This window comes from Aegilops tauschii, chromosome 7 (assembly GCF_002575655.3).
Source record: "Aegilops tauschii subsp. strangulata cultivar AL8/78 chromosome 7, Aet v6.0, whole genome shotgun sequence".
Taxonomy (NCBI): Eukaryota; Viridiplantae; Streptophyta; class Magnoliopsida; order Poales; family Poaceae; genus Aegilops; species Aegilops tauschii.
In genome coordinates this window covers 223,566,675-223,591,295 of record NC_053041.3, presented here as the reverse complement: position 1 = coordinate 223,591,295, position 24,621 = coordinate 223,566,675, and the positions used below count along the sequence as shown (strand labels likewise).

General features: G+C 43.9%; 1 protein-coding gene across 1 annotated transcript; it reads right to left on the bottom strand.

Annotated features, from left to right (window-relative positions):
- Positions 1-6,575: 6,575 nt before the first annotated feature.
- Positions 6,576-10,461, bottom strand: LOC109781362 (uncharacterized). The gene is made up of 5 exons (XM_020339969.1): positions 10,153-10,461; positions 9,702-10,036; positions 8,825-9,446; positions 7,379-7,954; positions 6,576-7,160 (listed from the first exon to the last, which is right to left on the bottom strand). Exons 1-5 carry the CDS (start codon positions 10,459-10,461, stop codon positions 6,576-6,578), a joined length of 2,427 nt encoding a protein of 808 aa, XP_020195558.1.
- Positions 10,462-24,621: the final 14,160 nt, after the last annotated feature.

Below are 24,621 nucleotides of genomic sequence, written 5' to 3'. Positions count from 1 at the left end.
TAGAAGAAATTTTTTCTTTTGTTGGTATGTAAAGCTAGGTGGTAAATATTTAGCAACAATGTAATTAGCATAATCAAAATACCAAGGAGTACTGTGAGCAACATTTATTGCAGCTAACTGCTCATCAGGAAAACTATCATCAATAGGTAGTGGGTCATCAGGCACATTTTCAAGCCTAGATAAATTATCAGCTACGGGGTTCTCAGCTCCTTTTCTATCAATGATTTGTAAATCAAATTCTTGTAACAAGAGAACACATTGAATAGGTCTAGGTTTAGCATCTTTCTTTTCCATAAGATATTTAATGGCAGCATGGTTTGTGTGAACAGTTACTTTGGAATCAAGAATATAAGGTCTAAATTTATCACAAGCAAACACCACTGCTAAGAATTCTTTTTTAGTAGTAGCATAATTTCGTTGAGCACTGTCTAGAGTTTTACTAGCATTCTTATCAACTCTTTCTCCTAGAACAGCACCAACAACATAATCACTAGCATCACACATAATTTCAAAAGGCAAGTTCCAATCAGGTGGTTGAACAATAGGTGCAGAAATTAAGGCTTTCTTGAGTGTTTCAAAGGCTTCTAAACAATCATCATAAAAAACAAAAGGAATATCCTTTTGCAAAAGATTCGTAAGAGGCCTAGAAATTTTAGAAAAGTCTTTGATAAATCTCCTATAGAAACCAACATGACCTAAGAAACTACGAATACCTTTTATATCTTTAGGACATGGCATTTTCTCAATTGCATCAACCTTAGTTTTGTCCACTTCAATACCTCTTTCAGAGATTTTATGACCCAAGACAATGCCTTCATTAACCATAAAGTGGCACTTCTCCCAATTCAAGACAAGATTTGTTTGTTCACATCTCTGCAAAAGTCGATCAAGATTGCTTAGACAATCATCAAAAGACTTCCCATAAACAGAGAAGTCATCCATGAAAATCTCAACAATCTTTTCACGAAAGTCGGAGAATATAATAGTCATACATCTTTGAAAGGTAGTAGGTGCATTACATAAACCGAAAGGCATACGTCTATAAGCATGGGTTCCAAAGGGACAAGTAATAGTGGTCTTTTCTTGATCAGGTTGAGAAACATGTATTTGTAAAAAACCAGAATATCCACCAAGGAAGCAAAAATGTGTGTGCTTAGATAATCTTTCGAGCATTTGATCAATAAAAGGCAAAGGGTAATGATCTTTTCTAGTTGCTTTATTTAATTTTCTAAAATCAATTACCATTCTTTAACCTGTAACAATTCTTTGTGGAATGAGTTCATTCTTATCATTAGGAACAACAGTTATAGGTCCTTTCTTAGGGACACAATGAACATGTCTCACCCATCTACTATCAACTATAGGATATATTATACCTACTTCCAGAAGTTTTAATATTTCTGTTCTTACCACTTCTTTCATCTTCGGGTTTAACCGACGTTGGTGATCAACAACGGGTTTAGCATCAGGTTCCATATTAATTTTGTGCTGACATAGAGTGGGACTAATGCCCTTTAAATCATCAAGAGTATATCCAATAGCATCTCGGTGCTTCCTTAGGACTTTCAATAATCTTTCTTCTTCATGTTCTGAAAGGTTAGCACTCATAATAATAGGATATATCTTCTTTTCATCAAGATAAGAATATTTCAAATTGTCTGGCAATTGTTTTAATTCAAACACAGGATCACCTTTAGGTGGAGGAGGACCTCCTAGAGTTTCAATAGGCAAATTGTGTTTAAGCAAAGGGCGTTGTTCAAAGAAAATCTTATCTATTTCATTTCTCTCATGCATATGAAAATCATTTTCATGGTCTAGCAAATACTGTTCTAAAGGATCAGTAGGTGGTACAACAATATAAGCAAGACCAATTAATTCATCCTTACTAGGCAATTATTTTTGATGAAGCTTTCTATTAAACTTGGAAAAATTGAACTCATGAGACTCATCACCAAAACTAACACCGACAGTTTGTTTCTCACAGTCTATTTTAGCATTAACGGTGTTCAAGAAAGGTCTACCAAAGATAATGGGACAAAAGTCATCTTGTGGGGAACCAAGAACAAGAAAATCAGTAGGGTATTTTATTTTCCCACATAAGACTTCAACATCTCTAACAATCCCAATTGGTGATATAGTGTCTCTATTAGCAAGTTTAATAGTAACATCTATGTCTTCTATCTCTGCGGGTGCTATGTCATTCATAAATTCTTGATATAAGGTGTAAGGAATAGCACTCACACTAGCACATATGTCACATAAACCATGATAACAGTGATCTCCTATTTTAACTAAGATAACAGGCATGCCAACAACATGTCTATGCTTATCCTTTTTATCAGGTTCGGCAATTCTAGCAGCTTCTTCACAGAATTAAATAACATGCCCATCCATATCTTCTTCCAAGAGATCTTTAACCATAGCAATACTAGGTTCTACTTTAAATTTTTCATCAGGTTTAGGTGTTCTAATATAGCTTTTGTTGACCAAAGTTGAAACTTTAGCATGTTCCTTTATCCTAACAGGGAAAGGTGGTTTCTCAATATAAGCAGAAGGAACAACTGGATCAACATTGTAAAGTATAGTTTCTTCTTTAACTGGCACCGGTTCTTTATTTTCTTCTTTAATAGGTGGGTGATATTTAAACCACTTCTCTTTAGGGAGATCAACATGAGTAGCAAATGATTCACAAAAGGAGGCTACTATCTCAAAGTCAATTCCATATTTAGTGCTAAACTTTTGAAAAGCATCTGTATCCATAAAAGATTTAACACAATCATACTTAAGTTTAATACTCGATTCTTTACCTTTGTCGAGTTCCCAATCTTCAGAGTTGCGTTTAATTCTTTCCAAAAGATCCCACTGGAATTCAATAGTCTTCTTCATAAAAGAACCAACACAAGAAGTATCAAGCATGGTTTGATCATTACGAGAAAGCCGAGCATAAAAGTTCTGGATAATAATTTATCTTGAGAGCTCATGATTGGGCCATGAATATAACATTAACTTAAGCCTCCCCCAAGCTAGAGCGATACTTTCTCCTTCACGAGGCCAAAAATTATATATATATAATTCCGATCACGATGAACTAGATGCATAGGATAAAATTTCTGATGGAACTCCAATTTCAAACTATTCCAATTCCAAGATCCAATATCATCGCATAGCATATACTATGCCAATGCTTTTCCCTTCAAAGATAAAGGGAAAACCTTCTTCATAACTTCATCTCCGGGTAAACCTACAAGCTTGAACAATCCACAAATTTGTTCTACATATATCAAGTGCATATCACTATGTTCGGTTCCATCTCCTGCATAAGGATTAACTAGCAGTTGTTCTATCATACCCGAAGGAATTTCATATTCAATATTTTCAGTAGGTGTAGTAGGCTGAGGGGTAGCTAATTGTGGTTCCGGTCGAGGTGAATATACCGCGAACAAACCACTCAAAGGATTGTTTTCCATAGTAACAAGTGACAATAAATTTCAGCACACTATATAAATGTTCCCTTACCAAATTACACTTACCAAAGGCGCTTCACTCCCGGCAACGGCGGCAGAAACTAGCCTTGATGACCCACAGGTATAGGGGATCAATTGTAGCTCTTTTTGATAAGTAAGAGTGTCGAACCCAACGAGGAGCATAAGGAAATGACAAGTGGTTTTGGCAAGGTAATGTCTGCATGTGCTGAAATTATAAGTAGCAGAGTAGTTTGATAGCAAGATAATTTGTAATGAGCAAGTAAAGATAATAGTAACAAAAGTGCTGCAAGGTAGCCCAATCCTTTTGAGGCAAAGGATAGGCCAAAACGGTCTCTTATAATAAACAAAGCGTTCTTGAGGGTACACGGGAATTTCGTCTAGTCACTTTCATCCTGTTGGTTTAATTCGTGTTCGGTACTTTGATAATTTGATATGTGGGTGGACCGGTGCTTAGGTGATGTTCTTACTTGAACAAACCTCCAACTTATGATTAACCCTCCCGCAAGCATCCGCAACTACAAGAAAAGTATTAAGAATAAATTCAAACCATAGCATTAAACTTTTGGATCCAATCGGTCCCTTACGAAATAGCGCATAAACTGGGGTTTAAGTTTCTGTCACTCTCGCAACCCACCATATAATTGCTACTCCACAATGCATTCCCTTAGGCCCAAATATGATGAAGTGTCATGTAGTCGACGTTCACATGACACCACCAAGGGAATCACAACATACATACTATCAAAATATCAAACACATATCAAGTTCACATGATTACTTGCAACATGATTTCTCCCATGACCTCAAGAACAAAAGTAACCACTCACAAATGATAATCATGCTCAAGATCAGAGGGGTATTAAATAGCATAATGGATCTGAACATATAATCGTCCACCAAATAAACCATATAGTAATCAGCTACAAGATGGAATCAACACTACTAGTCACCCACAAGCACCAATCTATAGTTCCAGTAAGGAGATTGAACACAAGAGATGAACTAGGGTTTGAGATGAGATGGTGCTGTTGAAGATGTTGATGGAGGTTGCCCTCCCCAAGATGGGAGAGTTGTTGGTGATGATGATGACGATGATTTCCCCCTCCGGGAGGGAAGATCCCCTAGTGGAATCGCTCCACCGGAGGGCAAAAAGTGCTCCTGCCCAAGTTCCGCCTCGAGACGGCGGCGCTCCGTCCCGAAAGTACTCTCTTTTTTTCTAGGTCAAAATGACCTATATACCAGAAGATGGCCACAGGAGGTGGGCCTGGGTGAGCACAACCCACCAGGGCGCGCCTCGGCTCCCTGGCGCGCCCAGGTGGGTTGTGCCCACCTGGTGGCCCCCCTCTGGTAGTTATTTGCTCCAATGTTCCTCAAATATTCCAACAAAAATCTCCATGAAGTTTCGGTTTGTTTGGAGTTGTGCAGAATAGGTTGCCTGACGGTCCAGATTTCCAGCTGCCGCAATGCTCCCTCTTTGTGTATACCTTGCATATTATGAGAGAAAAGGCATTAGAATTACTCCAAAAAGCATTATTGTGGATAAAAACATTATAAATAACAGTAAGAAAACATGATGCAAAATTGACGTATCAGATGGTTACTCTCATTGCGCTAGGGATAAGCATTCTTTGGCACACATCTTTCTTGTCATGTTGTGGCGGAGAAAGGACTAACCCTCTGAATATCCGTACACTGTACTTGAGAGAAAAATAAGCCATTGCACTTTATCCATAAGAATAATTAGATACGACCACTGAAATCAAAATTAATGTTATTTATTGATTTTGTTCCAGTGACTTTGGAGATCAATTTGTTCTTCTTTACTGCTGTGTACTTTCTAAGATTCTAAGATGCAATGTAACGTGCAAGATGCCAGGTGGTGTGTGGATTATCTAACCTATGCCCGTGGCTCGGAGAAATTTGTGGTGAAATGAGTAAATCGACAATCAGGACATGGTGGTTTCTCTTTGTGTCATTTGTAGTTTTTTTGGCGGGAACTTGTTTGTATCAGTCACTGGTTTTATGCATTCTGAATGAATGGTGGTTCTTCCAACTAGGGTCTGATTGTACCGTGTTGCTGGAGGCAATGAGGAATGAAACATTTTTTGCATGCCTTGTTTCCTTTTGTTTGTATGAAGCCGAGACTTGAGTTGTCATAGCCGGTGATTTAGCCGAGCCTTAATGGAATACAATCGTTCCATTTTGAAATAAAATTAAAAGAAGAAATATTTTGAAGGAGATTCATCGGGCCGGGCCCTGGTAGATTTGCCGTGGGCAGGAAAAATCAGCAAAAGAGGGAGTGAAATGGATTGGAATTTTGAAGTACACTGTTGGAAACGAGAGTTTGGCAATGCTTCACGATATATTGATCGGTGCAAAGCGCACGTATATATGGAGTACAAGGTGGGCCAGAACCTCAACTATACAATGACTAGGAGGTGGGCCAGGCTATACAATATACATGCAGAAAACCATATATTCAACACCCCCTGCAGTCGAAGCGTCGACGGAGACGCAAAGACTGGACCTGAACTCCTCGAAGACAGAAGTAGGCAGTCCTTTTGTCATGACGTCGGCAAACTGTTGCGCCGTCGGGACGTGGAGGACCCGGATGCGCCCAAGAGCTACCTGCTCACGAACGAAGTGTATATCGAGCTCAATATGCTTCGTTCGACGATGGTGGACCGGGTTGGCGGAGAGGTAGACAGCGGAGACGTTGTCGCAGTAGACGAGCGTGGCCTTGTGAACATCACAAAGCAACTCCTGGAGCAGCTGACGGAGCTAAGAGCATTCAGCAACGGCGTTAGCCACTGCTCGATACTCAGCCTCGGCACTCGAGCGGGAGACGGTGGGCTGTCGCTTGGAGGACCAAGAGATCAGGGACGGCCCAAGGTAGACACAGTACCCCGAGGTGGAGCGCCGTGTGTCCGGGTAGCCGGCCCAGTCCGCATCAGAGTAGGCGACGAGGTCGGTGGAGGCGGAGGCCGTCAGCGTAAGTCCCAAGGACTGGGTGCCGCGTATGTATCGGAGGATACGCTTCACCAGAGTCCAGTGAGAGTCGCGCGGAGCATGCATGTAAAGACAGACCTGCTAAAAAGCATACTGCAAGTCGGGGCGCGTTAGGGTCAGGTACTGCAAGGCGCCCACAATGGAGCGGTAGAATGCTGCATCAGATGCAGGCGAACCCTCCAAAGCGGAAACCTTGGCCTTGGTGTCGACGGGCGTGGGAGCGGGCTTGCAGTTAAGCATGCCAGCTCGGTCGAGAAGCTCATGGGCATAGCGCTGCTGATGCAGGAAGAACCCATCTGGCCGCCGAACCATCTCAATGCCAAGGAAGTAATGCAGAGGACCCAAGTCCTTCAGGGCAAACTCATCGCGAAGACGAGCAGTAAGCCGCTGAAGGAGCGCGACAGTGGATGCCGTCAGAATGATGTCATCGACGTACAACAACAAGTAGGCCGTGTCAACTCCGTGATGATACACGAAGAGGGACGCATCAGAGCGAGTCGATGTAAATCTGAGCGTCTGCAGGAAGGCGGCGATGCGCTGGTACCAGGCCCGAGGTGCCTGCTTCAACCCGTAAAGAGAACGGGAGAGCAAGCACACATGATCTGGATGCGTGGCGTCGACGAAGCCGGTGGGCTGCTCACAGAACACCTGCTCAGCCAGGTGGCCCTGCAAGAAGGCGTTGGACACGTCCAACTGATGCACAGGCCAAGCTCGGGACACGGCTAGCTGGAGCACGGCGCGGATCGTGCCCGGTTTAACAACCGGGGCAAATGTGTCGGTGAAGTCCACGCCCGCGCGTTGCCGAAAACCCCGAACCACCCAGTGAGCTTTATAGCGCTCGAGAGTGCCATCCGGACGAGTCTTGTGCCGAAAGACCCACTTGCCCGTGATGATGTTGGCACGGGGCGGCCGAGGGACGAGCTGCCAGGTACGGTTCCGCTGGAGTGCTCGAACTCTTCCTGCATCGCAGCAAGCCAATGAGGATCCCGAAGGGCGGCTCGAGCTGACAATGGGAGAGGAGACGGCTCAGAGACGGAAGCAGCGAGAAGGTACTCATCGCTGGGGTACCGCGTGCTCGGTCGAAGGGTGCCAGCCCGAGAGCGAGTCATCGGGCGGGGCAGCGGGTCCGGAGTGGAGACGGGCGACGACGAAGAAGATCCCGCCTCCTCCGAGACCGCCGCGGGCGAGGCCGCGGTGGACGAGGCCACAGGCATGGCCGCCGGCGAGGCGGCGGGCGAGACGGCCGCGGGCGAGGCGGCGGGCGAGGCCGCCGGTGTGGTCGAGGCCGGGGACGCCAGGGGCGTCGCGGGCGCCGAAGGAGGTGCAGCCCCTAGGGCAGCCAACCGGGGAGAAACTCGACCCGTGGCGCGGGGGGCACCCTCAAAGCCGGGAGGCGGCCGAAGAGAGGCACGGGAGCGGCCGTCACCGGGAGCGGGCAAAGCCGCAACATCCGAAGGTACCTGCTGAAACAGAAAAAACCATCTCATCAAAGTAAACGTGTCGTGAAGTGATCACCCGATGTGAGATAGGATCATAACAGTGGTAGCCTTTGGTGTTGGGGGGATAGCGAGAAAGATGCAGGCCACAGACCGAGGTGCGAGCTTATGAGGAGCAGTGGAAGCGGTGCTGGGGTAGCACAGGCAACCGAAAATGCAGAGCTCGGCATAGGAAGGTGGCGTGCCAAACAAGAGGTGATGAGGTGCAAAATTCCCGCGAGTGCGACAAGGACGAATGTTAATGAGTAGTGATGCGGTGGCGAGTGCGTGAGGCCAAAAATGTGGTGGCACGTTGGCATGAAAGAGGAGGGTGCGAACACAATCATTAAGAGTGCGAAGCACACGCTCAGCGCGACCGTTTTGTTGCGAAGTGTACGGGCAAGTGAGACGAAAGATCGTGCCGTGTGTGGCGAGAAGGTTGCGGATCGCAAGGTTATCAAACTCCTTCCCGTTGTCTGTTTGCAACGCATGAATGGGACGTCCAAACTGCATGGAGACATAGGAGTAAAAAGCGGTGAGAGTGGCAACATAGTCCGACTTTCGCCGCAACGGGAAGGTCCACACATAGTGCGAAAAATCATCAAGTATGACAAGGTAATAAAGATAGCCCGTGTTACTTGCAACAGGAGAGGTCCAAACATCACTATGAATTAACTCAAACGGGTATGATGCGACATGCGAGGAAGTGCTAAAAGGAAGACGAACATGTTTGCCGAGACGACAAGCATGACAAGTGTGATCGTCGATCTTATTACACGTGAATGAAAAACTCCGAAGAATATGACGAAGGGTGGCGATGTTGGGATGACCGAGACGAGCGTGCCAAAGGTTCACTCCGGCGAAAAGCGCCATGGGTGCAGCGACGGAGGAGGTAGATGAGTGGACCGGGTAGAGCTCATCGGGGCTGTCACATCGGTGGAGCACCATCCGGGTACGGGCATCCTTAACAGAAAAGCCAAACATGTCAAATTCAACGGTAACAGGATTTTGGCGTGTAAGAGAACGAACGGAAACAAGATTTTTAATGATGTCAGGAGAGACAAGCACATTAGAAAGATATAATGGCATGGAGTTAGAAGGAAAAGCAGCATGGCCGACATGAGTAATAGGCATGGAAGAACCGTCACCCACGGTAATGCGAGCAGCGGTGTGAACGGGGTGAGCGGCAAGAAGGTTACCGGGGTTGGCGGCCATGTGAGCCGTGGCTCCGGTGTCCATATACCAGTCGCCACCGCCAGTGTACTGCTGCGGCGTGGGGGTGGTGTGGAGGGCCGCTAGGAGCACGGGGTCCCAAGGCACCGGTGGGAGAGCCGGGGCGGACGGCGCCGGCTGAGGCGGGGGCGCCACAAACCCACCGGCTGGAGGCAGCCCATAGACCGCAGAGGGGCCGTAGAGCGGCACGGGCTGGTACGCCTGAGGGGCCGCGTGAAGCGCCTGATGAGCGGCCGGGTGGGCGCTGAAGAGGCCCGGAGCAGGGGCACGCGGTATAGGCATGGAATACGCGTGCACAACCCCAGTCCAGGGGTTCTGGCCGGCCTGCCAGGGCGCCGGGGGGAGCTGCGGCTGCTGCTGGCGCGGCGCCCCACCGGGCGCAGCCGACTGCTGCTGCTGCTGTTTGCGGCCGCCGCGGCCACGGCGGCCTCCGCGGCACTGCTGCTGCTGCTCGGCAGGAGGCGGCGGAGGAGCCGGCTGCGGCTGCGGGTAGGGGAACCCGGGCGGCGGCGGCGCCTGAAAGGGGCCTGGGGTGGGCCGCGGCGGGGCGATGGGCCGCACACCGCCGCGAGTACCGGCGGTGAGGGCGGTGCGGGTGACCCGGGTGCGTGACATCCGCATCCGCCTCTCCTCCAACTTCAAGTAGGCGACGATCTTGGGGAACGTCGGGTTGGTGATGAGGGGGATGTTGGAGGCGGTGTTCCCGAAATCGTCGCTCAGGCCGGCGATGAGGGTGCTGAGGAGGAGCTCGTCGGAGACCTTCTCACCAAGGTCACGGAGCTCGTCAACAAGCTTCTTGAGGCGCATGCAGTAATCGTCGACAGACGAGTCAAGCTGCTGGCACCCAAAAAACTCGCCGTGCAAGAAAACCTTGCGTTGGAGCGCGTTGTCGGTGAAGAGGCCGTTGAGCTTGGTCCAAACGGCGTGAGCATATCGTCGGCGGAGACCACCGTGTGGAAGAGGTCCTTCGAGATGGTGGTGTAGAACCAACGAATGAGGGTGGCATCGATGGACATCCACTCCTCATCGTCCTCCATGAAGCGGGAATCCACGGAGCCATCGATGTGATCCCGGATGTTGTACTCCCGGAACACAAGGGAGAAGTACGTCTTCCATGCATAGTAGGTGGAGGTGAGATGGTCGAGGACGACGGGAACCCGAGCGAGGATGTTGAGGTCGCGGATGACGACGGGATCGGGGCCTTCGAACGGATTGGTGCGGCGGCTGCGGGTGGTGCCGGAGGAGCCAGGGGAGGCCATGGGGAGACGAGGGCGGCGGCGTCACGCGAGAAGCGGCGCGGCGGATGGGAGGCGGCGCGGCCGAAGGGCGGCGCGGCGGGTTGGGGGAGCGGAAGCGGGGCGGCGGCGCACACGGGGCGGCGGTCGCGGCGGCGTGGAGTACGTGGCGGCGATGGCGGCGGCGGTGTTGGACGGCGGCGGCGGCGGCGATGAGATCGCGGCAGCAGCGGCGGCACAGGGTTAGGGTTAGGATCTTAGGTATGATACCATGTTGGAAACAAGAGTTTGGCAATGCTTCACGATATATTGATCGGTGCAAAGCACACGTATATATGAAGTACAAAATGGGCTACAACCTCAACTATACAATGACTAGGAAATGGACCAGGCTATACAATATACGTGCACAAAACCATATATTCAACATACACCTTCGGCATGCACGTCACCTTCATGTATCCATGCAATGCAAGTTGGTCACATCGAATGTGGCCAGTGAGACGATCTCATCTGAACAAACAGATCGCTATCAGGGAACATCGGCTACTGTCCGCCGATCCGTGAAAGCAACGTATATCTTCATGGAGCGGAGGAGGACGGGAGGCCTTGCAGCAAAAACGACAGATTTGACCTGTGGACAACATAAAATCACAAAATAAACTGTTGACGAAAAAATTTCATCTGACTAATTTTTTTGTAGCGCCAGACAGCTAGGCGTCACACTGCACTGTGCAATGCTTGGCTCTCAGACGCTACACACCTGACCATCGTTGCACTCTGAGCTGACTAGAAAATGCTAAGTCAATATGCAACGACTAAGAGATACAGTGTAGCGCCTACCTCAACGAGTTGCACTAGTTACACTTAGCGCAAGAGCTGCCCTCGTCCCTCTGCAACTAAAGAAAACAGGCAGCTGGCGACTGGCGTACGCTCCTTCCCGCAAAAGAAAGGTGGACCGAGGCTGAACAAAACGACAAGACACGTTCTAGCTGTATATACTTTTTACCACCACGAACGATTTTACAGTCCCGGTCCGCTCCAAAAAACTGGAGTCACTCCACGCACTGTGCACCTGGGCAGCACTCTATTTACCGCTTCCTGTGACAAAAGGGACCCGACTCCCAAGACTCCCATTGATCTCGCCCTCCCTAGAACCCCAAGCGCTAAGTGCAACTATTGCAACGCCTACGCGGTAGGCGCTACACTGTATAGCGTAGCGCCTATCTCTTAAGCGTTGCACACTGACTTAACATTTTTTAGTCAGCTCGGGGTGCGACGATGGTCAGACGTGTAGCGCCTGAGAGTTAGGCGTTGCACAGTGTAGTGTGACGCCTAGCTATCGGGTGCTACACAAAAAGGTTAGCTGGATAAAAAAAAATTATCAACAGTTTATTTTGTGATTTTGTTTCGTGCATAGGTCAAAACAGTGATTTTTGCCAGGCCTTGCAGGTGCAGCACGTCTTTATACTCCCAATCAGCTTTGGTCCCAGCAATAATTTGGCATTGATGTTCATTTCCTTGTTCCCAACCGGCGTGAACCGTTTGGAATGCTATAAGAGCAATTCCAACGCGTCGATCCAAATGGACACACGCTTTATTCGTTTTTCGTCCGTTTAGACCAGCCAGGCGGACGTGGGCGGCCGCATTTTTATATGAGTCGGCTTGAGCATCCAACGGAAGACGGATACAAATTTACCAGCGTAGAAAGTAAAAACAGGTCACAGAAATAAACATAATTAAACATTAAGTGGCCGGTCAATCGCCGGCCAAAGTCCACTTAAACCTAATTAAACATTAATAAAAACATAAAAAAGTATGCGCCCGCACGCTGCCCTAGACGTCCTCCGCCTTGCCCTTGCCCTTGACGTCGCCGGTGAGGTCGATGAAGACGGGAGTAGGGCCAGCCCACCCGAGCGCCGTTTGGTAGACTGCCAGGGCAGCCTCCTCCGACGTCTGCTGGGGCGCCGACATTGCGGCTCACCGGGCGCGCTCCTCCTCCTCAAGGATTGTATTTGGAATGCTATAAGAATGTTCATGTCTATGTTGGATTGTACTTAGAGACCTAAGAATATTGGGATTCTAAATACGATCTTTAGGTTAATGTTAGGACCCTAATAAGTGTTACATGTGTGGCACGAAGCAATTTCGCCCTGACATTTTTTTATGACAAGTTTAGTTCAGCTCTGAAGATGGAGTGGTGGTAGTTGGCGGCGGCGGCCTCTGAGAGTGCGCCAGACCCAGTGTGTGTCCCAGACCCGGTAAGTGGCTTGGTTGGGGCCTCATGTCTTAGATGTTAGCTTGGCTGCGAGGTCTGTGGTATTAGGCCCGGACTATTAGCATCCCTACATCAACTGGATAGGAGTAGCGACAGATGTTGCCTAGACGGTGACTTCAGACTTACTGTTGTATTTCTTTGTAAGGTCTTTGAGAATAATTAACAAAGTGGCTGCATGCATCGCCCAGATGCAGAGGCCGGGGACCTTTTTCCTTTTCAATTTTTTTTGACAATTTTAGTCAATCTGGAGATGGAAAATTTAGTTGTGAAGTATGGCAACTTTCTATTTGGATGCAATTTTTCAGTTTTTTTAGGGTTTTTGTTTTTTTATGGCAATTTTAATTGTCAAAACGTTAGGCCGGTGTTACTTCATGCCACACTTGTAGCACTTATCATTTAGGTAATGCTAATGACTTCTTTGGATGGAGTGAATTTGAAAACGTACGACAGGAAAGATGCATGACCACAGGTCACGTACCGCAGAATCCTGTAGGATTTTTGAACATGATTCTGCAATATGTGCCTTTCAATGATGCAGAGAAAAACAAACACAATTTCTCTAGTATCCTATAGGTTTTTTTGAACATGAATTCTGCAATAAGTGCCTTTGAATGCCGCAGAGAAAAACAAACATATACATTTTAGAGGATTGAGGAGAAAGGTTAGAAGAGAGGGTAGAGAGAAATAGTGTGGAAGTGCATTGGACTTCTCACAGAATTAAACAAATTAAGGTTAAAGCTCATGCGAGATTGGTATAAAATGAGCCCATATGAGTGGATTCCATAGAACAACAAAATACGATTCAAATTATACGAATGCTTGGAGAACTCCAAAACAAGAAAGTCTCCCTCTTTCTCTCTCACACACACATCAGAAAGTTATTTCCCTGATATAGAACATTTCTTACAATATTCATGTATAATACATCCAAATAACATATTTGTCTCGAAGACTGTTTCAGGCCCATTTACAGTTGCGAGACTGTCTCTTTTTTTTGGAAATTCTAAATGTGTTAAAAGAAATAAAATATTTATCAGTTTAAGAAAAGGTATTACATAATTAGAGAAAATAAAAAATATCACGATCATGCTTATATGAACAGTGTCATTACGTATTAAAAAAAATTCACCTCATAGTTTTAAATATCCATAAAAAAAAAAAAAATTTGACCGTGTATTTAAGAAAAATCATCGAGTATTTGTAAAATATTCACTCCATACTTCAAATTTATTCATTGCATATTTATAATTTTTTTATCTCGTATTTAAAAATGTTCATAGCGTATTTAGGAAATATTAAACAAAATTTGAAATATTCATCATGTATCTAAATTTTCTGTTTCACATATTTGTAATCTGTTCATCCTATATTGTAAAACAGTCCATCATGTGTTATAAAGAAGTATATATGTATTGGAAGATGGATTTTTTAAATATATATATTTTTAATAAAATATCAAAACTATGTCCCCGTTTAATTTTTATTCAATTCTAGTACACAATCGTCCCCGTCCGGAATGAAGAGCTTCCTTCACGCCACAGACGACAAGCTTCTTTTCCTTCTCGTTGCGGAGGAAGAGATGTCTTAGCTCTCCTGGTGGATGAAGAGGGGCCTTCGTTGCTGTCTTGTATGGAAAGAGGTTGTCCACACCTACAGCCAACATGCATCCACGCAGATGGTCATCTCCGATGCATCGTAACTCCCTTGTTCGAACCCTCTTGCCAGAAGGACCACGTCGATGGAGAATTCATTCGGATAAACATGAGCTCAAATAGTGCGTTGTGAAGGACAAATTTTATTGTTCAATCTACACCGACCGACGCAAGCCTGCGCCATGCTCGATGATTTTTTTTTTCAATTACACAAACTACACCGACTTGGGTAAGCCTACCTTGTGTAATTTAAAATTTTAAAAGCATCACAAATATATTTTTGAAGTGAGTGAAAATTTTCTTAAATGTCATGAACATTTTTGGGGACGCTGATAAACATTTTTTAAATGACATGAACATTTTTTTACCTTGTATAGACATTTTTTTTAAATGTCATGGCCATATCTTTGTAATATGTGAACATTTTTAAATGTCACGAACATATTACATTTTTGAAAGTTGCCACAATTTTTCTTACACTGCATGAGGATTCTTTAAATGCATGATGAACACTTTTAAAAACTTAAGTAAAGTAATCATTAGAATATATGTATTTTGAATTTTTTGAAACTGTTAAAAAGTAAAAAAAAGATTAAAATGGAATCAATGAAGGTAACATACCAGTACTGGGCCAGCCCACAACCTTCTCGAGGATGCGGGGGCATATTTCGCTTCACACGAGACGGAAGAAGCTCTAGCCTAAAGCGTCTACAGTAATGACACAGTCCATAAGCGCACTGGTACCTTTTCAAGCATACCGTAGATCTTGCTTCACCCGAGATGCAAAAGGCTGTCGCCTGAAGCGTCTACAGTAACATGCCAACCCATTAGCGCACACTTCAGGAAATTGAGAAGAAAAAGAGAGCACCCCGGGATCTGACCCAAATCTCCTGGATGGTTGTTAACAATGCTAGGCACAGAGTAAGTCTCGAGATGGTGGTAAAACAACAGGGCGCGACCTACTTGAAGTAAAAGAGCCGATTTTCCCACTGGTATTCTCATTTTTTTCATTTTTGTATTTTCACTGGTTTTCTTCATTTCTATCTCTGTTTTCACTGGGTTTTTTCTTTTCCTTTTATTTTTTTCCAATGTTGTTTGTTTCCTTCTCGGTTTTCACTGGATTTTCTTTCTTTCTTTTTTCTTCGGTTTTGTTTGTTTCTTTCTCGTTCTTCATATTTTTTTTATTTTCTCTCGGTTTCAATTGTTTTTCTATACACATTTTCCGCATATATTTAATACACTTTTGTAATACACGTCTAACATTTTTGAAATAAAGATCAACCATTTTTGAATACCTGGTTAAAAAATTTCCGATACACATTTAACAATTTTCAAATACTTGATTAACATTTGTTAAATACAATATTAACCTTTTTCGAACACATGATCAATATTTTTTATCTAGAAATTTAACATTTTTAAGTGCTTGATTAACATATTTGAAATAAAAGTTTAACATTTTTAGTACAATACAAGATTAAGAATTTTTGAATACATGATCAACATTTTCTCTATACATATTTAACATTTTTCAAATTTTTAATTTATTTTTTTATAATCCAAGATTAATATATGGTCAACATTTTTCTATACGCATTTGACATTTATTAAATGCTTGATTATAATTTTTCAAAATACTTGTTTAACATTTTTTAAATACATGATCAATTTTTCACACATTTTTGCTATAAATCATAAACATTTTATACATACACATTTAACATTTTTCAAATGATTGATTAACATTTTTTAAATGTTCTTATGTAAAGTATTTTTACAATATATTTATCTAGAATATTTAAAAGTATACTAATAAAAAAATAAAAAATAAAACAAAACATGTGAACAAAAAATGAGGTTGTGGTTCCCGTGTGGATGGGCCGGCCCATCTTGTAATGCCTTCACATGAGAGTCCCCCTACTACATCTCTTGTGAAAGGCGCCCCAAAGAACAATGAAATCACTAATTGAGGACTACTCCTTGCAAAGATCACTCCCACCTTCTTAGGTCGTGACAAGTGGCGCGCTGCATGTGCGGCACTTGTCGCAACCTGAGAGTTTTTCCTTTTTCGTAGATCCGTTTATTCAAAACGTTTTATCTCTTGAACCGTGCGTCAAAATCTTGAACCGCTTTCACCGTTGGATTCCTCGCGTTGAGATCTTCAAAACTAGATACCATGTTGATAGGTTTTGACGAACTTTTTTTCACGAAAAAACAGGACAAAAAAACGAACCGAGAGCACGTTTTTTTCCTTTCCGAAAGAGGCACGGCCGTGCCCCCCACGAGAGCACAAATGTGCCTCTCGCGGAAGAAAAAAATAGAAAATGTGTTTTTTTTCGTTTCCGAGAAACACGGTCGTGCTTCTCGCGAAAGCAAAACCGTGCGTTTGCGGAAGCAAAACCGTGCCTCTCATGGAAAAAAAAAACAGAAAACAAGTTTTTTACCGTTTACGAGAGGCACAGCCGTGCCTCTCGCGAAAGCAAAACCGTGCCTCTCGCAGAAGCAAAAAGCATGCCTCCCGCGGAAGAAAACAAAAACAGATAACGTGTTTTCTTTTGTTTCCGGCCATGCCTCTCGTAAAAACAAAACCGTGCCTTTCGTGGAAGCAAAAAATAAAAAAAACGCGTTTTTCACGCAATTTGTTTTGGTCCAGAAGCTAAGTAAGACCGGTGAAAAGTCGAAAAAACCAGGGAAAACCCGCTTAAAAAGCCGAAAACATGTGTGAAAAAAACCCGATGGGAACACGCAGAGCTAGGCCCATACCTATATACCATGTTCTTCCCTCCTTCTCTTCTTAGCTAGCCCATTTCAAACAAAACATAATAAAGGACCCTGTCTCTCGAAAAAGAAAATACAGGACCCAACAAAAAAGAGAAAAAGATAAAAGCTACCGCGAGTATTTATCTCTCTATGCAAGATAGTAGCTCGGCTTGCCTACAAGGAGCTGACAGTGGGCCGGCGTCATACACGGGTTTTTTCAAAAACTTTTGTCTATAGCTAAAAAAACTAAATACGTATGTTATGATAAAATAATTTAGTTAATTTTTTCAAAAGTGTTCATCGCATATTTTTAAAAGTCCATACAGTGGAAAGAAATGTTTGCTCAAATTTTAGAAAATGTTTGTACCATTCAATGAATGTATGATACATCTAGAAAATGTTCACTCGTTTGAAATAAATGTGAAAAGTGCACGTGATATTACATTAAATGTTATACAACATATTTTTTTGTGTAATTCAAAAAATTTCTTTGTAACATTAAAGATGTATGTTAATTTATAAAACAGTTTACTCTTTTCAAAGTTACATTAAAAATGTTTATATAATGTAGCAAATGCGAAATAATTATAAAAATGTTTCATAAAATAATCAACATGTATTTGGAATTTTTTTAACACATATTTGAAAAATTATTCAGCATGAATTAAAAATGTTCCTCATGTATGAAAAATGTTTAATGTCTAGGATTTTTGTTGACATGTGTTAAAAAAACACCGAAAAAAACATGTCAAAACCAAAGAAAAAAGGAAAAAAACGGAAGAAAACATATGCAAAATAATGAAAAAACCAATAAAGAAGAGCACAACAAAAATTAATAATTACGCGGCAGCTATAATACTGGGCTGGCCATGCAACAATGCGCGAGAGGCGAGACCTACTTATGTCTCACAGCCGGTGAGAAATAGGTCATGCGCCTTGCTACAAACCAGACGCAGCCGCACCCAGAGAGCAGTCATATTCTCTATTCTTTACGATGGCGGCTTGTTTTAAATTTTTCACAGGCTAGGCCCAAACCTTGATACCATTTTCTTCTCTTCCCTTCTCTTCTTTCCTAGTCCATTTTCGCACCAAACATGATAGAGGACCTTGTCTCTCAAAAAAGAAATATAAGGGACCCCACAGAAAAGAGAAGAAGATAAAAAGCTATATTGGAACTAAAACCACGATCATAATTATAGAACGGAGGGAGTATTTATCTCTTTATGCGAGACAGTAGCTCGTCTTGCCTACATGGAGCCGATAGTGGGCCGGCCTAGTGACCATGTGGGTTCATCACGCTGATGTCACACACACTTTAATTTTTGTACTTTCGTTTATGGTATAAAAATACTAAATACATATATTACAAAAATCATTGTCTCAAAAAATATATTACAAAATTCAATTTAGTTCATTTTTCAAAAAGTTTTCATTTCATAAAAAAAATGCATGCAGTGTAAAAAAATGTTTCCTCAAATTTTAGAAGATGTACATTAAAAATGTTCACTTATTTGAAACAAATGACGTGAGAACTTTTCACGTACATTTACATTAAAAAAGTCCGTTTCAAAGTTATGTTTGTGATTTTTTAAAAATTGTTTACATAATGCAGTAAATGCCGCGTAGTTTATAATTTGTTTTCTTATCATTCATGAAAAAATCAACATGTATATAGAAAATGTTTATCATATATCTTAAAAATGTTAGATGTGTATAATTTTGTATATGAAAAATGTACAATGCGTATGAACAAAGCAGACAAACATATATTTGGGGAAAAAAGTTACTCATATATTTGAAAATTTTAAACATGTATTAAAAAATGTTCATGGTGTATTAAAAACATGTATGAAAGAATTAGAAATTTGTTAAAAAAACCAAAGAAAAATGTGAAAACCAAAAAAAAAGAGAAAAAAAAACCAACGCAAAACAGTGAAACCGATAAAGAAAAGCACAGTGAAAAGAATATCACGCAACAACTATGATACTTTGCTATCCCAACACTCCGTGCTAGAGGCGGGACCCACTTATGTTTCAGGACCGACGAGAAATGGCTCCTGCGCCTTCTTGCTATAGGCTAGAGGTAGCTGTGCCCGAGAGAGCAGCCCTACTCTCTATTCTTCGTGATGACAGTATGGTTTTGAATTTCACTGGTGAGGCTTAAACCTAGATACCATTTTATTGTATTCTCTTCTTTCCGTGTCTATTTTGAACCAAACAAAACAAAAGACCTCGTCTCTTAAGAAAGAAAGATACAGGACCCCTCAAAAAAGAGAAGAAGATAAAAGTCTGAAAATTCCAAGCACTTTGTTTAACTAGTAGATGTGTACATGCAATGCACTTTAATCTTAGACGGTATATTAATTGCATGAAGATATAGGTAAGATATTATGTACGCGTTAATTATGTGATTAGTGATGATGATAATATTTGGTATGACATTAATTGTATCTAAACATGTTGAGCGCTCACCACTAGTGCAATACAGGTAAATGGATTAACCTGATTTGATGGCCGAGATTAGTTGGATCTGCCCCTTAGAGTCCTTTTATAATGGTAAGGTATAGACTAACAAAAGAGCCCCTGTGTCTCAACAGAAGAAGAAAGAAAAAACCACGCTCCCCTAACCCAATAACCATGACTCAAGACCACAATAGGTCCACGCCCTTTATTTCAACACATAACATCCCATCTGTGTTGCCACTTATCCTCCTTTCCACCCTGTCCATAGTGCTCCCATGACCAGAATGCGTTTGAATGTTGTCAATCCTAAGCTGTCTCTCGCTTGACATAAGATGAGAAATCTGTTTTCTTCTGTGAGGTTTTGGCGAGGCGTGCATGCGTGGTTATAGATTTTTTTTGTCTTCAATCCTAGTTTTGTTGAGGTGTTCATTTCCAATCTGGACCGGTATGAAAGGAATACGGATCATGCATCATTGATTAAGCTTGCACCCTATATAGCATTTAAAAATGGTTAACATGTAAATAACATCATGTTCATATTCTGCCTATTTTTTTAATCAAATTCCATATATAACATGTTAAATTTGAAGTTAGACTTTAAAAAATATGGATGTTTATTAAAAAGCATTTGATACGTACTTTGGGTTGATTAACCCAAATACCAGGGTTTCCCGCAAAAGCTAAAATCTAACTTAAAACTGGTCTACGGGTTGATTACTAGAAACATCAAGGGGTTTTTACAAAAGCAAAAAATCTAATAAAACTGGACTTTGGGTTGATTATCACAAACATTAGGGGGTTTTCTAGAAAATGGCATGACGGACCATGAATATCACGTCATTTATTAGTAGGTATAGATATAAACTAGCAAAAAGAGCCCGTGCATTGCAACGGGAGAAATAAACACCACATGCTCCTAACCCAATAACCATGAGTAAAGACCCTAATAGGTCCACGTCCTTTATTTCAGCACATGACACCCCATCTGTGTTTCCGCCTATTCTTCTTCCCACTGCCGCTGGCGGTAGCCTCATTGCTCATACAATCACAACATGTTTGAATATGATCAATCCTAAGGCGTTTATCTCTCGCGCTAGTAGGGCATAAGATGAGAAATATGTTTTTTTTCTGTGACATTTTGACAAGTCGTGTATGCATGATTATCGATGGTTACTTTCGTCTTCAATATAATTTTGGTAAGGTGTTTATTTTCAATCTAGATCAGCACCGGTACAAATGAAAAACGAACATGTGCTATTGATTAAGGTTGGATCATAAATGACATTTTAGAAATGGTTAACAAGCAAAATAACACCATATTCAAATTATACACATTTTTTTAATCAAATTCCATATATAACATGTCAAATTTGGAGTTAGGGTTTAAAAGGTATGAATATTTTAAAAAATATTTAATATGTACTGCGTGTTGATTAACACAATTATTAGTTTTTTTAAATATGAAAATCTAACTTAAAACTTAACCACGGGTTAATTAACAGAAACATCCAAGGTTTTCTGCAGAAGGAAAAAATCTAACTTAAATCTAAAGTACGTGTTGATTCTTAGAAATGCAGGGACTTTACTTGAGAACGTGCAATGGAGAGGTAGAAACAATCCCTATTAATATAAATTATTATGTTCGTTTACTTATCTCCATCCTGGTTTATTAGTCCTCTTTATAATTTGTGATAAATTTTGATTAAAGATTTAACTGACAAAATATTAGTATACGTCAACAAAAATTATATCGTTACATTCGTATAATGTAGTTTTCAATGATATAATTTTTTGTGACATGTATACACATTTTGTTGATTAAATTTATGATCAAACTTACAAATTATAATAGGGACCAATAAACCAGGAACGAGCTAGCACTCTACTTTTGCTTCTTATTAAACATAGCATCATACGCCACATATGTTGAAAACTACTCCCTCCATCATAAAATATTTTGGGACGGAGGGAGTAGCTAGCAGGCACTCCTCAACCCACTTCGGATGTCTATATAATAAAATGTGTAGTACGTATATTGTTTGTCCTGGCGACTTATATACTGAAACGCAGATGCTCCTCGTTTCATTATCTTATTTCTTTTCCCGTTGTTTGGCATAGTGGCAGACATACATTGGAGGCTGCGTCGGTGCGCGAGGCGAGACCCTGCTCACGATGGAATAAACTATCGGACAGGCGTGTGACCTGGCAGCCGACACTGCAGTAGCGGGTTCCAAGGCAGCTCTCCAGATCCTCGATCTCGTCTACCTCCAACGTCGCGCTTGGCTTCAAACTCGTCCGCGTACTTTATTTGCTTCGTCGCCAACGTCACGCTCACACGCCTTAATAATCTCTTTGCATGGAGGCTGGACTGGATTATTTAAGTTCATTTCTTCCTGTATTTTGCTTTAGGCTAGGCTGCCTAACCTGTGGGACGCAAAGTGGAGCTGGATCAGTTAGCTAGTTTGCACGAATACATGCCTCCTGCACGCATGCTCGTGTGCTACTTGCACCTACCCACTATTTCGCGTCAAAGCATGATGGGCCGGGAAGTTAGGTTGGTTGCCACGGGCTACGCTGTTGAGTCACACTTTTTTAGTACTATTCCCGTAAGGGCATGTACAACAGCAACCCGTAAATTTTCTTCCATATTCATTCACAAAATGGGGGAGCAGGCTGCGGACATGAATGCGTGAGTATGTCATCTAACAATAGTCGTATACATCCGACCAACAATTTGAACTAACCTCACGAATATGATCAAACCAGACGGATTTCATTCAGGTTCAGATATAATTTACATAAAAGTCGATATTTCGAGTGTTTACCTAAAAAACTAGAAAAAATTCTAAACCCTATACCAGACGACCACCTTGTACACGTGGTCGCCCTGCCTTATCGCACCGCCATCTCCGTCGGTGCCGTCGTCGTCGTCGTCGTGGTCCCTCCAGCGGCGGAACGGCGCCGGAGGGCCGCGACAACCTTGTCCTGCGGCTGTGTGCCGCTCGCGAAGGAGCCCCTGCGTCGTGTGGAGTGCCGCCACGGACATTGCCGACGTGGCATTCGGAGCCCTGGCGACGGCCTTGCCGCGACCAGCATCGGCGGAGCACTCGCCAAGCGACCACTCCTCGCTGTCAAGGCGGCGGCGACGCCTGGCGGCCATCTCAGCGATGGTCACGGAAAGGTCGAGCGCCCACGTGGCGGCGAGGTCTTGGTCGTTGCGGACCCAGTCAGGCGCCACGTCGCTCTTGGCGAACGCGGTGCAACGACTGGTATTGCGCCGCTCATACCTTGCTTGTTGACGAGCCGCGCGCTCCGCCTCGGACACGATGACCCTCGAGCCCGAGGGACCGCCATAACCGCCTCCTCCGAGGGTGGAGGAGGCGGCTCTGCGCCTTGTTGATCGCGGGCGGCAGCTCCTCCTTGACTGCGAGGCGGTGGCGGTGCCGGGGCGACAACGACGCGTCGATCTGGCCGTACTGGCCGCGTGGCGGGAACGTAGGCTCCTCCTTGACCCGACGTCCGATCTGGATGCCGCGATGGTGCGGGGGCGAGGCCGGGTCCTCCTTCACGCGGCGTCCGATCTGGACGCCGCGGTTGTGCCGGGGCGAGGCTGGCTCCTCCTTCATCGACAGGAGTGTGGACACCGGCTCGGGCTTAACGCGATGGCACGACGGGGAAGGCGCCTCCTCCTTCACGCGTGACGGCGATGGCGGCGACGACTCCATGTGGCGGAGTGACCGCTCCATCATTATCTCGATCCGACAGACGAAATCTTCGTCCGTCAGAGCGGCCTCCTTGAGGAGTCGGGGTTGCTGCGGTGGTGGCTCATGCGGCTGCTGCGGCGACGCCTGGTCCTCCTCATCACCAGATGATATGAGGATCTCCTCCTTGGCGGAGGAGCTGGCCATCGTGGATGTTGGCGGGCCAGGAGAGCGTGGGCGGTGGCGCCAAGAACCGTCGGAGGAGGAGCTTCCGCCTACTCCGACTGCCGGCGCGTAGCACCACGACTTCGGCATCGCCTGAGCTTTGGTCAAAGAGGGGGAGGGAGGGGCTCGGGCACGGAGACGAGGGAGGAAAGGGGGCCGGTGGTCGGGAAGGGGAAGTGCGGCTCTGTGCGTCGCCGGCCACAGTTTAAATAGCCGCGGCAAGGCCCAAGCTGAAGGAAATATGCCCTAGAGGCAATAATAAAGTTGTTATTTATATTTTCTTATATCATGATAAATGTTTATTATTCATGCTAGAATTGTATTAACCGGAAACTTAGTACATGTGTGAATACATAGACAAACAGAGTGCCACTAGTATACCTCTACTTGACTAGCTCGTTAACCAAAGATGGTTAAGTTTCCTAGCCATAGACATGAGTTGTCATTTGATGAATGGGGTCACATCATTAGAGAATGATGTGATTGGCTTGAACCATCCGTTAGCTTAGCACTATGATTGTTTAGTTTATTGCTATTGCTTTCTTCATAACTTCTACATGTTCCTATGACTATGAGATTATGCAACTCCCGAACACCGGAGGAACACTTAGTGTGCTATCAAACGTCACAATGTAACTGGGTGGTTATAAAGATGCTCTACAGGTGTCTCCGATGGTGTTTGTTGAGTTGGCATAGATCGAGATTAGGACTTGTCACTCCGATTGTCGGAGAGGTATCTCTGGGCCCTGTCGATAATGCACATAACTATAAGCCTTGCAAGCAATGTGACTAATGAGTTAGTTACGGGATGATGCATTATGGAACGAGTAAAGAGACTTCCCGATAACGAGATTGAACTAGGTATGATGATATCGACGATCGAATCTCGGGCAAGTAACATACCAATGACAAAGGGAACGACGTATATTGTTATGCGGCTTGACCGATAAAGATCTTCGTAGAATATGTAGGAACCAATATGAGCATCCAGGTTCCGCTATTGGTTATTGACCGGAGATGAGTCTCGGTCATGTGTACATAGTTCTCGAACCCGTAGGGTCCGCACGCTTAACGTTCGATGACGATCTGTATTATGAGTTTATGT